General features: G+C 36.9%; 1 protein-coding gene across 1 annotated transcript in view; it reads left to right on the top strand.

The window, feature by feature from the left end:
- Window positions 1-1,362: 1,362 nt before the first annotated feature.
- Window positions 1,363-17,474, top strand: part of LOC105915970 (replication protein A 70 kDa DNA-binding subunit) — a gene marked incomplete in the record, with an annotated part of 82,309 nt that continues 66,197 nt past the window's right edge. The window contains 6 exon segments of the mRNA XM_036142990.1: window positions 1,363-1,499; window positions 4,477-4,524; window positions 4,899-4,977; window positions 5,555-5,663; window positions 5,912-6,003; window positions 6,094-6,177. Of these exon segments, the coding sequence (XP_035998883.1) occupies window positions 1,467-1,499; window positions 4,477-4,524; window positions 4,899-4,977; window positions 5,555-5,663; window positions 5,912-6,003; window positions 6,094-6,177 (445 nt within the window).

Below are 17,474 nucleotides of genomic sequence, written 5' to 3'. Positions count from 1 at the left end.
TTCAAAATAAAATAAAAATCAGATAAGTTATTTCATACAATAAGGAATGTGACTTCGGTTTCACTTTGCTGCCAGTTAAGATCTTTTACGTGCAGTTATGCAAAAATTTAACTAATAATGCTTTCCTGTAAAAAAATAAATAAATAAATAAATAAAAAATATATATATATATATATATATATATATATATATATATATATATATATATATATATATATATATATATATATATATATATATATATATATATATATATATTATATATCATTTTTTCATTGTCCCTTGTTGTTGTTAAAATTATTAAATAATAAATACAGCAAAAGCAAAGCAAAGCAATCAAAAATAGTGACAAAAAGAAAATACAAAAAGAAAATACTGTTCACTGTTGGTTTAGTCCCTGGAACCATTCACAAACGTTGTATTTTATTTTGAACGCCTGCGTGCGCCATTTACGGTTCTGTCATTGCCTTTGTCGTTTCTCGCGAGAAGTGCCACGCAACCACAGTTTCAAATATACAACTCTAAACGGCTTTCAGATAATTTATCGGGTTTCACACAGCAGTGATGGTTGCAGTCCTTAGGTTTGCAGTGTGTAGAGGCCAGACCAGATAAGGTGGTGGCGTGCACAGATTCAAAGGCAGAAAGTATTCAGTCTAAAGAAAACAATAGGAAGGATCTTATATTTGAAATTCATCACAGTTTGTTTAGATTGCACAGGGGTGGTATGGATATACAGCTTTGTTGGATGCCAGCACATGAGAGGGTAAAATGGCAGATAAACTGTCTAAAAGTGCGTTAGGGAAGGAAACAACATTGCATATTCCATTTGGGAAAAGCGAGAGTAAAGCAATAATCATAGGAAGAAAAAAAATAGGAATATGGCAGAAAAGATGGAATGAAGACATAAAGGAAGAGATTTCTATAAGATACAAAAGGCAGTAGTAAAGAAGAATTTAGGAGGAAAAAAATAGAGATGTGAAAATGATAGATCACAGGTTGGTCATACATTATTAAATGACATTCTATATAGAAAAAATACTAATGAACAGTGTGTAGTTTGTGCAGAAAAAGAAAATGTTGAACATATATTAATGAAATGTGTAGTGTATTTAGCTGAAATAGAGAAATTAAAGGAAAGGGTGCAAATGGCGGGACGAGAATGGAGTTTGAAAAGAATATTAGGTACAGAAGGGGACAAATAAGATATCTATAATGTTAGAAAAGCATTACTTATGTGCTTACACGGTAATAAACTGAAAAATTAAATTTAGTTTGCGGAGTTCATAAAGATACGTATGATTGTACAGAAGGTGGCGGTATGCATCGTGAAATTGTTTGCAATCTGCCAATAAAGGAAAAGAAGAAGAAGAAGGAAACGAAGAAGAAGAAATACGTCGCTTTGCCTTCTAGTACGCACCATAGAAATAAAAGTCTGCAAGCTTTTAAAACAACTTCACGAAGAAGACATGACTGTGCAATTGACACGGGGGGCAGTTGAAGTAAGCCTGAGCTTTACTGTGCCTGAATATGTTATTTTACTATTAAATCTGTCTTCTGGTTGAATGTAAACAATGGAGCGCTGCCTCCAGGGTTCTGCTAGCATTAGTTTACGAGACTTGTAGTCGCACAGACGTCTTAACAGTGGCCAGCAGTTTACATGCAACGCTCCGAATATATAAAAAAGTGACAGTAGTTAAATGTAATGTTCCTGTAAAAGTGCACATTTTGTTTAAATCTTTGACTAAATATAATTTCGATCCCAGAAAGAGCGTCTCTGCCCTGTCCTTTCATCCTTTTGTGTATGCACAACTTGTAGCGAGAGATGAGACCTGATAGTCATAGATTTTTTTAAAGAGTCGACTCGGCATTGACTGCTATCGCCTATGGACGCTGACGTGATTTGGGGCCGCCATGTTGGGGTGGTTGGCAGCTCTGCTCAGTGTAATAAAGTATATTAGTACAATTGTGCTAATGCATATTTCACATAACTTTTACATTTCAATGTACTGTCATATATTACCAAATAGTTAAGAGTTATACAATAGATTCAAATCTGGGGGAAATGAAAGAACACAACACCACACGTTTGTTCAATGGTCATAGTTGTCTTGCAATCAGAAGGTTGTGGCTTCGATTCTAGCTTCTCCTTGTCACATGTGGATGTGCCCCTGAGCAAGGCACTTGGTGAACGTGGATCTAGTGTACAGCGCTTTGAGTGGCCAGTATGACTGGAAAAGCGCTATATAAGTTCAGTCCATTTACCATTATATGTTTATTCAATATTTTATTAAAATCTGAATTTGACTCTGGAGAACTTATTTGATTATAGGGAGGTATAGAAATGTTCCAACCTGCAAAGGAGCAAAATATATCAATTAGAAACCTAGCCCACCAAACAGATTTTGCTTTTACACAATTACACTGCTAAAAATATAAACAAGAGTGGGCACAATACAACCATATATTGTGATAAAGGCTCCAATAATAGCCCAGATGTTCTGTAGGTACAGAGGAGGTGAAGACAGCCTGTTCAGAACAGCACAGGTGGATCCACTTTAACATGAAACTGCAAACAAGGAAACCAAAAGTGACATGTTACCTTAGTGTTACCTGTCAAGCCAAACTGACTAACCCCAAGCTTTAGGTTAAACCTCTTCTATTTGTGTGTGCTCATGTTTTATAAGTACATATATACATTTATTCTTTCCCTCTTCTTTTTTCTTCCCAGTCTATTGCGTCTTCTTTCCTGTCTCACCCTCCATGTCTGTAGCTCTGTGTATTTTGTTAATTTTGTTAATTCTTGTCTTCCTTCTCTCTTTGCTCCCTGTGTTGTCTACTGTAGCTTTGTGTCTTTTCTAATATCCTAGTCAATCTCATCAGACTCAACCCTTTCCTTATGTCTATCTAGGAGCAGCTATAGTACATCCTAACATAATTAACAACTCTTAAACTGACTGCTTGTACATTTCTACAAAAGTTAACTACCAAACAGCTGTATGTTGACTGGAAAAAAAAAAACAGTATTTCTGTACTTAGCTGTTGAACTCTTTCTAATCCAGCTGGTTAACAACCCTTTGGCTGCTTTCAAGCAGTTCCTTATTTTTTGAGTTTAAGATGTTATTCATTAGGAGGCCAGTTTCACCTTAAAAAAAAACATTATACATGATAATATATTTTTAATGCACCACATGTTATCTTATATTTAAATAAAAATGATTTGTTTAATGAAATGAGGCATAGAGTTTTTATGCTGGCTGTAGTATTTTTGTTTTAGATTCTGAGTCCTGCTTTTTTGCTAATGACACAGGACAGGAGTTCTTCAATTGTTCAATTCATAAATTATCTACCCAGGAATAAAATCTATGCATGATCATCTTTTAAATTCACAGCTCATTTTCCTTTTTACATTTTCAGTTAAAATAATAACTTTCTTTTTGTGTATTTACAATGCAGTGTGTGCTCCCTTACTCTCTATTAATGAGACAGCTGTGGTTGGCTTACCATTCAATTCATCTTCACTAAAACAGGTGTTCAGAGACACAGAAATACATTGTTCAGTCCATGATTGAAAAGAGAAGAAGTTTAAAGTTCATACACTAGTATCTTATTTTTATTAAGTTTATAGAAATGTCTCATTATCATTTTTTAAAAGAAGTAAAAATGAAAGCATGTTTTATAAAATTGTTTTATTACATTTATACACAGAAACCTACATTATCAGTTGAAAGAAGAAGTGTTACATAGAAATATGATATAATCTACATAATGGTTTGCCAGTGACACCTTATTAACTTCATTCTGCCCTCTAAAGCAGTTGTTTATAATTGAATAGCTGCATCACCATTATCTGTCAAAAAGATTATATATATAAAAAAAATGTTGCACCACTGCATCTCATCTCCCTATCAAACACATCTAGTAGAAATAATACTGATGCGTGTCAGCTGTTGTTAAGGGCACTAAAAGGAAGAGAGACTTATCTTTTCATATCAATAATACAAATTATGAATAAACATCGGTTGGAAAACAGTGTTTGATGACAGACTGAAATCTATCAGGTTAATGTGAACATGACTCAATAAAGACTTTGATTCTCCCTGCGATTCAAAAACAACACTGAACAATGTTAAAAAAGACACCACAAGACCAAGTTTCCTTTTTTTAAATTTTTTTTTCTTTCTAGTAAATGATTAAAAATAAAGCAACAACATGACATGATTTTGTGTCGTTTACCAACAAATGATGAGATGATGAGAAATCCTGAGAAGACTGTGGAATCCGCCTCTGCTGTTCTCAGGTCGACCGCCCCAAGGTAGCGGCCGTAATTTATGCGCCGTTACAGTCAATGTGGGGTCTACTCTTTATATATGTCTATGATCTAATTGTTGTCCAGATGCTAAATCTGTAGCTTTGTGTTAGCATTAAGGTGATGGGTCAGAATGTGGCTTACTAACAGCTTGACGTATTGTTTTCCAGGCCCTCTTCAAAGGATCCCATGTAGATAATCCAGTGCTGCAGTTACTGGTGAGTGAAAGAGAATAAACTCTTCTTCACTGCTCATTTTCCAGTGGAACTGATAAACCAGCTCTTTGGATGCATTGAACGAATGCATAGGTGTCCTACGTGTGTCTCTATAGAAGATAACCTGATCTCGCTTTTCTTGGTCAGTACCAGTTATTAGTTTCTGATTTGCTGACTTCACTTCAGTGCATCGCTGGCTCCATGTGCTGTCGCTATAAAGAGGCAGAATCAGTCAAAAATAAAATAAAGCTAAGCAGATTCTCTTACACTGTTATATATCCAGAGTAACAAAGGGCACATAGTTCTGCATTGAGTCTATTTAATCTGCTCTACGATGCATTTGTATCGCAAACCCCCTTTTTTTCAAATGTTTTTAGAACATCCGTGAGATCCAGAGTGCCACTGGCCTAACCAGGTACCGCCTTATGATGAGTGATGGTCAGCACTTCTTGTCATGTAAGTACATTAGAGTTGTCAAAACGTTCCAGTTTGTAGGTGTGGTTTTAATATTGATGCTGTAGAAATAACACAAAATTGATTTCTCACTGTCCAGTTGAGTGAAATCATAAAGTAGAATAATTGGCGTTCATTATAGATGTGTAAAAGTTACACATGAGTGCATATAGGGCTGTGTTTCTCTATGTAATTTTGTTGTATGTACCTTGTATGTATAATGACAAATAAAACACTTTATATGTGCAAAAGTATTTCAGCCTAGGTAGCGTTCATTTGCATGTACAAGTTTTTTTAAAAATGAAATTTTTTTTGGGTTGTAAGGTTTATCAAACTTGTCTTTCAATTACGATTTCTGCTCAGCTCACAATGTAACCGGCTTAAAAAAGAACAATTATTTTCAGAATTACCTATCTGCTTTGCAAATAAACTGTTCCCCAAGTGGAAGAGATGGATTGTGTTTCCACATAAAATAACCAATTTTGATCATTGTTGACCAAAAACGATTAATATTTTCTTTTCTTTGTTCTTCCTGCAATGGATCATTCTTAATTTGTTTGCACCTTTTTTCTGTGCCCAGCGTTCCTGCTGGCTACCCAGTTGAACCATTTGGCAGAAAATGACATCCTTCTACCACAGTGTGTGTGTTTGTTAAAGAAAACCACCACTAGCACTTTGTCAGATGGCCGGTATGTGTTTCCTCTCTGTATCCTTTCTTGTTTGTAGCTTTTAAATCCATTTCTCCTTGATGCTAAAATATTCTAAGTCAGAACTTTATTTGATTTCTTTAGAATTAAGTAAGTGACCATTTTGTTTTGTGATGAGAATACATGTATCATTACTTTTTCTAGTTTGCTAGCTTAATAAGCCCAGACAGTATTTTAAGAGATCATTCGAATCATAAGACTCTGAATATACATATTTTTTCCTTCTTTAGGCATGTGGTGGTGGTTGTGGATATGGAGGTGATGAAGTCTGCAGCAGAAGCTGGAGGAAAGATTGGAAATCCCACCCAATATTCAACAGATGGTATGATCCTTGTACTTGTTTGTGTTTAAAATATAGAAATAGCAATTCAGAGCCTCTTTGGGTGTCTTATGATATTTAATTCACCTACAGGTAAGCTGTCATCAGCCACCTCTGCACCAGCGTCCACTTCAGCCGCTGAGGTACCTGGACCCTCCAGCACCAACGGCAACAGAGGTGAGGGAGCATTTAAGCCCCGAAGCATGGCGTTTCTGTATGTTTTGACTGTGTCTTAGAAAGGCACCAGGACCTGGAGCTTTGTGCTTATAGTTGACATTGTAGGTGCTTTTCAATAAATTGTAATAGCAAACAGGCTTAAATGGGAGGCAGCTGGACTTTAGCTCAGTTTTTCTGAAAACATTTTAACACCTATCCAGGAGTCTTTGTCAATTCTGGTGGCTGCAAGAGGTCACTCTTGGCTTGTGAAAACTACATGCTGCTCTTGTACCACTTAAAAATTAATTGAAACATTAACTTATAGACAACAAAGACTAAACACATGTTTGTATGTTGTTTCGCTGTTTCAGTTTGCATTCACACAGTGGAGCGTTGAGTGGTGCAGCTCAAAGGACCCAGACCGTGACAGAACCCTGTTATTTTGGCTGTCCGTTAAGCTAATGACAGCTAGCGCTAGCTTACAGGTCTGTTGTCCAGACGGTTTACAACTTCGCTGATGCACATGAGCTTTATGTTGCTCTGAAACATCCGTGTCATACTGTTAGCTTAGCAAGTAGCACCGCTACGCTCACGGCCTATTTTTATTTTTTATTTTTTTTACGCTCACGGTGTAATTTCAGCATCATTTTGACAACTTTCAGCATGAACGGGCTGGTACGATGAAATGCGCTGATGAGAACTTTCTGGTTTGGAGTTGGTGGCTTGTTATGCTAATTCACCGTATTGAACCTCTCAGGTTTGTTCCATGTTATTTAGCCGATTGTGGATGCAGCTTTGTAATGGAATAAGTTGCCTTATAAGATTAAATGTCTGTTTAAAGTCCTGGATTGTGTGATAAATGCGACTTATAGTCTGGTGCGACTATATGTTTTATGACAAATTTTTTGACTGATGCGACTGATATTCGAGAGTGACTTATAGTACGAAAAATACGGTACATAGATTTATTCTACGCAGAACGATATTTTTCAAGTGTTTATTTCTGTTCATTTTAATAATGAAGGCTCGTAGCTAATACAAACCCAAATTTAGCTTTTATAGAAAATTTGAATATTGTATTAAACCCAATATTAAAAAGATATCTCTACTCGCTCAATACTTAGAATTACTGCATTAATGTAGAATGGAATGGAGGTGATCTGCTTGTGCTTCTGCTAAGGTCTTGTGGAAATCCAGGTTGGTTTGATAGTGGCCTGCAGCTCTTCTAAATTCTTGCGTCGAGTGTCTTATCTTATTCTTGAGAAAACCTCATTGATTCTTTGTAGTGTTTAGGTCATTTGAGTCTGCATTCCACTCAAACACAATGATACCACAATCATTGAACTGGTATAGTGTAGGTATGTGCCAAGTCCTCCTGGAAATGATCATCCTCATAAAGCTTGACATCAGAACGCAAGAAATAGAAATAAATGAATTATTGCCCTTAATGCAATCCTTAAACAAATTAAGTTGTTAAAAAAAAACAGCAGCTTAAAACTCTTTCTCAACACTTTGGAAGACTTTATCTTGAACATGGAACATAAGAAATATGTATAACTATATTAATTTTTCATAAAAATAAATAAATGCAGTCCTTAAACAAAACAAAAACTGTTAGAAAATAGCAACTTAAAATTTTGTCTCAACATTTGGAGAGTTTATCTTCAACATGGAACATACAAAATATTTATTACACTCCCCTTCAGTGTGTGCATTGATACTTGGTGTCAACACAATAAAGCTAGTTAAGGGAATTCATTAGGGGAGTTCTATTGCCTTTTAGATTCTGAAGTGGTGTTTAACGTAGATATTGTTTATAAATTTGGCATTTAGTTCTTTCGACTTTCAATTAAGACTAAAATGCAATCAAACAACTTAAAAACACTGGCTCACAAAGTTGAGACCATCGCAAACACCAGCAGTCTGACTCGGTAACGCAGCCGTAAATGTTTCACAGCAATGGACGAGGCTAAAGGTAGCTTGTACATTTTAAAGACGGGACACCCTTACATTGAATTTCGCATGCAGGAATGGGTGTTGTTCCTGCAGATGCGCTATAATGTTGGAAATTTTCCATCCTCCGGCCACCTCTGCTTAAAGCACGACAGAATTAGCAGCCAGCTAGGGATGCACAGGGGGAGGGGTTATGTGACGCTGCAGCAGCAGCTGCACGAGAGCTGGGGGATCTGATCACTTTCTCTCTGACGAGATTTATATTTTGAAAAAGAGCTTATACCGCAGGAACGTTATTAAACAAAATTTCAGTGGTTTTGAAACCATGACTTTTTTAAACGGGGGTATACCTTGAAACTGGGAAACCGGCCCATGCCTACTGTAGTCACATTCCAAGCCTTCTGAAACTTTGCTTGCTTTGCATGACATTCCTGTCACATTCCTGCTGCTTGTGCATATTTTCCTATCAGGGTTTTTCCTTCCACTCAACTTTTCAATATTGTTGTTGGATACTGCAGTCTGTGAACAGCCATTTTTCTTTTTTTTTTTTAGGAATGATCTTTTGTGGCTTAACCTCCTCGGGGAGAATATCATCGACAAAAAATAACTACTATTACTTTTTTATATGTAGACACTGTTTTTAGTCTATTCCCATTTCATGACTCAGGCTTTGGCTTCAACATCATTTTTTAGAGTTGTCTCATAAGGTGCAACAAAGAGTTTAGCCTTCTTATCTGTGCACCTACTGCGGTTCCTGGTGTCTCCATGGAGTCAGATCCTTCTGATTATCTGCTAGACTTGTTTAAAAGCAAGGCTCTCCAATATTTATGAACAGTGCATGTGCTTTGTCTTTGTTAACGCTTCTGTTTGGCACTTTACAGACCAGAGAGTAGATTCTGTTGTGTTCAATCTGCCTGTAACTGAGTGGAAAATACCTGCAGCCAACACATAATAGCTAATATGAGAACATAATGATGATGGCAATGCCTTGGGTGGAGGTATTTATTCAGTACTTCAGTATTGTCTCTGGTTATATACTTATGGACAAAATCATTCATACCCCTGGCAGACACAGGTTTAAAGGAATCTTTTTATTTTACCAACATGTTTCTTTGGATTGTAAGTAACATTTACCTTTAAGAGTGGCCCAGTCAGAGTCCCGACTTTAATCTGTTACACAATCAGTCGAGTGAGTTAAAGATTAGGGATGGGAAGGAATTCTTTCTACTTCAAAGAGTTTGATTTCATATTAAAAAATGTTGTAACGTGCAAGAAGATGATCAGTAATTAGAGAGTGGTTAATTGATGTAATGTCAAAGGCTTTTTCATCAAATATTAAAAAAGGTGTAAATAATCCTTTAAAAATAAAATGTAAACGGCAACATAATGGTTTTCAAAGGATGATAACCTGTAAATTGTTGTATCATCTTTTAGGAGATACATGTCATTTATTATCAGAAACAAACTTCTTGAGTGATGGCAATGGCTGTAAATCTAAATCAGCCATGGGTAGTTTTGGCCATAACTTTATTTGCAGCTTTAACTAACGGGTGCTTGGAATGAAGCATATCTTTACCAACAATGTTTACGCTTTGTTTAAACTTAAACTCTGTTGCTCACAAATCTGTCCTGTACTTTTACTTCTCCATACACACTTCAGTTGTAATGAGAAAAATCAGTTTTTCACCCCCCTTTTACCAGCATGAAGGTTATTTTATACAGGAGTAATCTAATAACAGATCCTGAAGCATAATTAAAACAATTTCTTGGTCACTATGTGCAAGACCAAAAAGCACATAAAAGGTGACTGAGACACAAAAAATATATTATGAAAGAAAACAATTTTGCTCAGTTTCTGTTCTATGCATAAGAAACGTGTGTGGTCCATTCTATTGGTACACTTTGGACAAAAGACATTATTGGAATATATACATCTATTGAAAATATTTAAAGTGTTGTTCAACAATCAGAAGCTGTGATAAGCTTTATTTAATCTTAAGGCAGCCTGTTTGCTTGGTCAGGTTCCTAAACCTTGGACCCTGCAGGGAACCAGAATAAGAAATACTTTAATAATCCCAGAGGGAAATTACTGAACAGTTCGTGCTCTGATGGAACTGGGGTAGTGAACACAGCACAACGTATGGAGGCTTAGTCCTTGACGCGGCTGACCCTGGTTCGATCCAGGCCGGAGGTCCTTTACTGCATGCCTTCCCCCCTCTCTCAGACCTCCTTTTCTGTAAGCCTACTTTGAAGAAATGAGCCACTAGTGCCACAAAACCCAGATAAATAATAGGTATGATGACATCAAAAACATATCAACTACCAATGTATTGTTTTCAGCTCATTGCAAGTAAGCACGAGCCAGTTGCTGAAATTATAACAGTATAAACAGTGGAAGTTTTAATATTGTTTCCTTTTTAGTGTTCCTATGGTTTAAAGTACTTTGAATTGGATGGCAGTGAACATGCTGGAGGTAGCACCGTCTCCTCGTTGTTTCCGGTTGGATTTAGGGACAATGAGCTGCTGGTTGGCAGACCTAACGGAGCGGGCAGATGTATAGGAGTGCAGCAGTTCAGAAAGGTGAGTGGGTGGGGAGGAGAGGGGGGTGGCAAACCATTAAGAGATTTAAAAGCAAATAAGAGAACTTTAAAACAGATTCTAAAACGTACAGGCAACCAATGGAGAGAATTCAGAATAAGGGTAATGTGCTCAGACCTTTTTCTTCCAGTTAAAAAACTGCTCTGCAGCATTTTGCACAACCTGCAGGCACCTCATGGAAGTATCACTAACCCCAAGATAGAGCGAGTTACAGTAATCCAGCCTAGATATAACAAATGCACGAATCACTGTTTCAAAAAAGCTGCCTTGCCTTTACTTTGGCTAACTGTCCAATGGGAAAAAGCTTGATTTTACAACCTGCCTAATCTGGCTTTCAAGTTTAAGATCTGTATCTATTGTAAATCCCAGGTTTGTGTTGGTCTAACATATTGTGTCAGAGAACCAAGATCTATGTTTACGGTGTCAGATGTGCCACCAAAAGCCATCACTTGTGTTTCAGATAGGGGAAATCTCATGTCCATTCTTATTTAAAATACACTCGGGTTGTTTTTATTGTATTTATAACACAGATATAATCATTTCCATTTTTATTGGCTAGTTTGATTCCTGTAGAGGACATCAACTCTTTATTCTTGTTGATTCTTGACTCCAGCTATGGGATTCACTGCACTACGTCACGTGATTTATATACATAAAATAAAATGCAGTCAGTAAACTAAAAGCAGGGTCTAGAAGACTTTATGATTCCCTTAAATAAAAAACAAAAACAAATGTGATGAAACAATAATTTGAGCCAGGAAATTATGCAAATTCCTTTCTTATATTATTCACAGGAAAGTTTAATATTTGCACTCCCGAATCTAGCCAACAGAGGGAGCCACTCACCTTATGACGAAGAGGTGCTGGTGTTGTATTTAATTGTTTTTAAGTTACAGGATTTTCTCCTTAATGGTTGTGTTCTGCAGCCACGATAATAAAACGGCACACATTTTGCAGATAAATTCCTGTCCTAAATTTGTATGTGTCTTATTTTCTAACAGTTCTCATATCGCCTCTTTAACTTGACAAAATATTTTAGATGCAGCATCATAAGCCCCACTGGTAACATAACCATATTTTTTTCTAAATAAAAATCTGCGGTTCTCTTATATTTAAGGATTAATGATACAAGATGTCGAAATGGCTTCTTTCTCTGTACTTTGTGGAGGGTGCTGTGTTTAATGCCCATTGTATACAATTTTGAATCAGATCTTCTCTTATTAGCTTAGTGTGTGCTTTGTCTGTAGTTTTCCAGCACCTGCTGCTCTCAGCATTAACACTGCTTTAGTTAGGAGGCAGGAACATACCCAGTAGTCCTCCTCCATAGAAGATGTAAGCAGGTGGGTGGATAATGAGTTCCTGCTATATTGTGTGTTTAGCTGGTTGCTTGCATGTGTGTGTTGTGAGGGTGCGTGTGTGGGCCGATGGCTCCTCCAGTTCATGGCTTCCTGAATGTCGTGTTAAGGACTGGTTTTCCCTGTGGCGATTTGCAGACGGAGGGGAAGAGGGACAGACACGACTAATTTGACTCAGCAAAGATGAGGTTGAGCATTTCCTTGTTACATCCTTTGATCCATTCTACCTCCGAGATCCCACCAGTTAGAGAGAATCTGCTGCTCTGTGTCTCTGTTCTGCTGGTGGCATAGTCAGTACTGTTCTACATAGCAGGAAAGAAATAGTCTTATTTAAAAATCACAGCGTTTTCTCCAAGTGGATGTGACCTAAGCTTGATTACTATTACCATATCTTCTAAATTAAATTTTCAGAGAGTCGGGAGCAAGCCGCATTTCTAAATTCAAGTGTTTTCAATGAGCTGTGGGCAATCTAATGGCGTCAGCAACAGTAATTTGACTGGAGGCTCTGAGTTCAGGATTTTAAGTTTTTACATTCTTCAAGAAACATTTAAAGTCATATGTCGTGAGCTGGACTCATTGCCTCTTTCATTTCTTAATATGGTACCAAAGCTCCTCCCACCTGGGATGTATTTTTACTCAAGGTTGTTATACCATGATAACTTAATGCATGTTCAGGCCTAATAGCATGAAGACCTATAAATTACATCTCACAATAACATAATTTTTAGCATTATGTGAAGTCAGATTGGGATTCAAAGTAAAATAAAAAGGTGTTGCCTCAACAAGTTGCTGGATTTTGTGACTTTGTCAGTATTCTGTGATAACCATTTAGATCATTCATTTCATTTCTTTAGCTTTTTGTCTGAATCTATTGTTGAGTTTAGTACTCACTATAAAATACCAAATGGTTTTAAGGTCTCCACAGACCATAAACCTTTGGATTTTTAAGAAATTCCTAGATGTATGTGCCTTAAAGTTCATTAAATGCTAATCTATTTGAAAGTGAGGTCTTGTTTTGTCAAATCCTGAGCCATAATCTCAATATTCAAAAATGTCTTTCACTGGCAGTGGCTATAAAGTCAAATGTCGTCAAACGGTAGTTACAAACACATCTGCAAAACCGTTTAAATATTCATCAGGAGCTTTTGCTTGAAATGGACCACCAGTCAAATGGCTCAGCACATTTTATTTGAATTTCAAAAAGAGGTCTGCACTAGTTCAGGTGAAGTAAAACAATTCATTCATTATTCATCAGCAACCATTCTCTTTGTCTTCACTTTTCTTTTTCCTACAAATATTCTGCAGCTTCTGTCATTTGTATAGGAACATCTGAGTAAAGTGAAACATCATCAAGAAGATTCATTACACGTAATGATATATTTCAAGCCTTTATGTCTGGTAATTTCCGTGATTGTAGCTTACAGCTGTGGTTCTGTTGGGGTGTTAAGGAAAGCTCAGGTTGCTTTAGTGCCGGTTTTCAGCCGACCTGGGTGTTAGCTCTGCTAAATCCCACCTTCCTGTCTGTGTTGTTTAGGTAAAGTGAGATTTTTTTTTTTCTCAGTGGATGCTATGTAACCTGGACAAATAAACGTTACACACATACCAAGGCTGTACACTAACTTTTTTTTTTTTTTTTTTTAGCTTATAGCACTGGTACTACAGAGGTTGCTGTTTTTTTTAGCACAGAGCAATAAATTATAGCACTAGCACAAAATCTATCCAAAATCGAAACCCCCCCCCCCAAAAAAAAAACAACTAAAGTAGTGCATATCATTACTAAAACACACAAAACATTGTAATGCATACAATTAAAACACAATAACAAGAAATATCTTGAATAATGTTTATTGGTGAAAATGCTCCCCAGTGCAGAACAATGACATCTCCACGACATCCCATGTTTACTGCTGCACCATCTGCTCCAAAGCCAACCAGCTGGTTCATCCATCCTCTGTCCTCTGCTCCCAGCTTTTTGAAAGCATCCTTGGTGGCTTGTAGTACTCCTTAAACAAATGGATAACAATCAGACAAAGAAAATATGCAATTGCACACTTCAATCAGCATGTAAAAATACTGCTATCTCCACCAGCAATCTAACCATAAGTGTTCCCACAGTTTGGATGGTATTAATTTTTAACACTACAAAAAAATTTGGAAGCATAAATGTTACTCTCCAATTGAGTGGCTGTGTTTCAGCTCTCATTGTCCAACTAGCTGTTCGTGGGTTTTCCATTTTGAACCGTGCACACTTAAACCATCTTATACTCACACGTTTGAAGCGTCTGCATCTCCATTGAGCATGACTGAGAGATGTAGCAGGCTCGCCTGATTTCTTCAGCCGGACTGGATTTCATTTGTCCCGTGATGGTCTTAATCATCTCCCCGCATCGGACGTGGTTGTCGAAAGAGTGACATCTGCTCTGTTCTTCTTGCTAAGTGTTTTAAACTCCTAAATGTAGTGAATGGTAGCTCTCCCTTTGCAATGCAATAAGCCACGTTCATCTTCATCTTCACTTCTTTGGATGCAGCCTTGTCTGCTCTGGCTACTCCAGTCTTTGGAACGAAGGACGTGGTACCAGCATGCTCTGGTTGCTGTTTTAAGATAAATGTATCTCTAACCAGAATGTGACTATGTGGCCTGTGATGTTTTTAACACGATCTCTTTTAAATATTCTGTTTCTCACAACGTAAGAGTCTGTTTTTTTTTGCCGCTTCTAAACAGTACTGGCAGAAGAGAAGTTGTGCCGTAGCATCGTAAATGAGCCACGGAAAGTCCTTTCCCTACTGCACTTATAAATTTTTTCCTCCTTCTCAGACGTACTTTGGTTTGGTGCAGTTTGTGTTTTTGTTTCCTCTTGGTAAGTTGGTTTGGGTTTATTTCCGGTAAAAGGTTTGAGCGCTCCATTTTACCAGCATGAAAATCTCGCTTCCAAGTTCTTCTGGATTCTGGCGCGCATGCGCACACCACCCACCAGCGAACGTAAACACACGGGATTAGTTGTTTGATATGAGGCTAAATGCATTGATAAGGAAACGCTTGGTTAGCTTATTAGACTACAATCACTGTTTAGTTAAGTGACTTGGCTTGGCTTCACCTCCAACTTGCAAAGCTGTCACAAAAGTGCTACGTATAGAAATAATTTATCACACACACAGTTTTTTCATAGCACATGCACAGCCCTGCATACATACACGTACATGGTCATTAAAGCAGGACTGTATACTCTTAGCAGTACGGGCACGTGCCTAGTATGGCAGGAAAAGGAAATTTGCTATTCCACAAAGTTAGTTATCAGAAGCGCAAAGTACTCTTGACATTTCATGATAAGCACTGGTGATGATTTTGGACTTAATAAGCCACAGTGGACCAGCTCTAGGAAATGACACGACCCTACCCCCCCACCCCTGTGCAAAAGGAAAAAAAGAGTCATCTTTTGGGCACATTCATTTCAATAAACCTAAATATATTTTATAGTATTCTAATGGTTGATGTATTTTATTTTATATACATGCATATTTAAAGCACACACCACTCATAATGACAGAAAATTAGGATCCTTGTATTCTCCTCACTTCCTTGTTTTAGCCACCACATTGTCTTCTCTTCTGAACTTCATCTCTGTTAGTCTATCTGGATAGGATGTTATGAATATTAATTTTCAATTTGTGATATCACTCTTTTTATGTAATTACAACACACACACAAAGACGTACACATCCATATTTGAGGGTGAATATATCATGTTTTGAGCGCAACAACTTAAAACAAGAAAATGGGATCCTAATGTGATTTAAATTTATGTTTTGTCCCGAACAGTTCATTCACCAAAATGCTGTTACATTACGTGGCATGTCTCACATACCAGTGGAACAAGAAATTTCATGAAAAGTATCCTGACAACAGCTAAGTGTTTTGTTTGAATGTTCTGATTGGGCTGATGCTTCATTGTAGGAGGTGAGATGGCACCATATGAGGTTGTGGGCTGGACAAAACTCGTCGTCTGGCATTTCATCTGCTCAAAAGAACAGAAGAAATGTACTCAGCAATTCTTGAAACTAAATTCATCTTCACAATTTTCACAGTTAATCCATGATATGAAATACTGTCATGTTGTTGTGTTTCTCCTTGATTTAAACCATATTGAGATATCAATAGTTAACATGTCTAGTCTTGGTCACTCCACGGATTCGTTTTCTTTTGCCTTACAGGCACAGCAATTTTTAGAATAGTAACTGATTGGCTGTCTTAACCAAAGAAAATAAATTATACTAATTTGGATAAACTAATAATAGCATAGGACTAAGTGGATTTACAAGTATATGTGTAGATACATTTTCACTTTCTCTTGCATAGTATCACTTTGACAGGATTTTATGTAACAGACTATTTCTCCATGGCTGATCTAATGCAATTTTAAAAAAACTACAACGCCCTGCACACTTTGCAATCTGTTAAACGTGTTTGAAGTGTAAAAAGCTCGGAAAAATCTTTGAAATTAATGCATCTGTAGACATTCAGTGCTGATCAGTGGACAGAAAAAATACAAGAAATACAACAAATAATTGTGTTTAACAAACTCAGTGGTGCCACACTTGTTCGCACCAGCCATGCATCAATTAAGCTTTTTTGTAAAGTATGCCTATAAAGTCGAATAAAGTTTCTAGTTTAGTTGTTTTCTATGGCTTTCTGATTTCATGGGGTGAAATAGAGAACTATAGCAAAGAGTTTTTTTGGTTACCAAGGCACCATCGTAAACCGTTAGACCATACATGCAGGCGAGTTTCTCTTCTACCATCAGAAACATAAACATTTAGCTAAATGTTAGGTTAAGGTTCTGTTATGCTGTGGGCCTGTTTCTTGTTCTTTTTCTGAGAACCTTCTTAGAGTGCATGGCATCAAAGGCTCCAAGTTGCACTTGAGTATACTTGAAGCTGGTTTGACTGAAACGTAAATTTATAATTGATTACTCCAAACTGGAAGTATACAAATTGTCTTGGCTTTAATCTGACTTCAAGTGTAAGGCATGTCGAAATGTATTATACATGATACACTGTCTGTTCAATGGGTTGTCAGTAAGTCAGGAGGTAATTCACAATTAAAAAAATTAGGAGATAAATCTATTTAGCCTTAAATAATTGGGACAACTAATACATATTATGCATTTTTAATTACATTCACATTCCAAATCAAATACTTATTCAATTCAGTTTATTTATATAATGCCCCAACATGACACATGTCATATCAAGGCACTTTACGAAGTCAACTCTATTGAAAAATACAGTTTTCTATTTCAGGAAACCCAGCAGATTGCATCGATCTTTGACTAGCAGCATTCAAAGCAGAGAGAGAAATTTAAAGTTAAGATAACAGCAAATAGTGCAAAATTGGAGACTAGTAGGAGAATGTAG

This window comes from Fundulus heteroclitus, chromosome 11, assembly GCF_011125445.2.
Source record: "Fundulus heteroclitus isolate FHET01 chromosome 11, MU-UCD_Fhet_4.1, whole genome shotgun sequence".
NCBI lineage: Eukaryota > Metazoa > Chordata > Actinopteri > Cyprinodontiformes > Fundulidae > Fundulus > Fundulus heteroclitus.
This window is presented reverse-complemented; position numbering and strand designations above follow the sequence as displayed.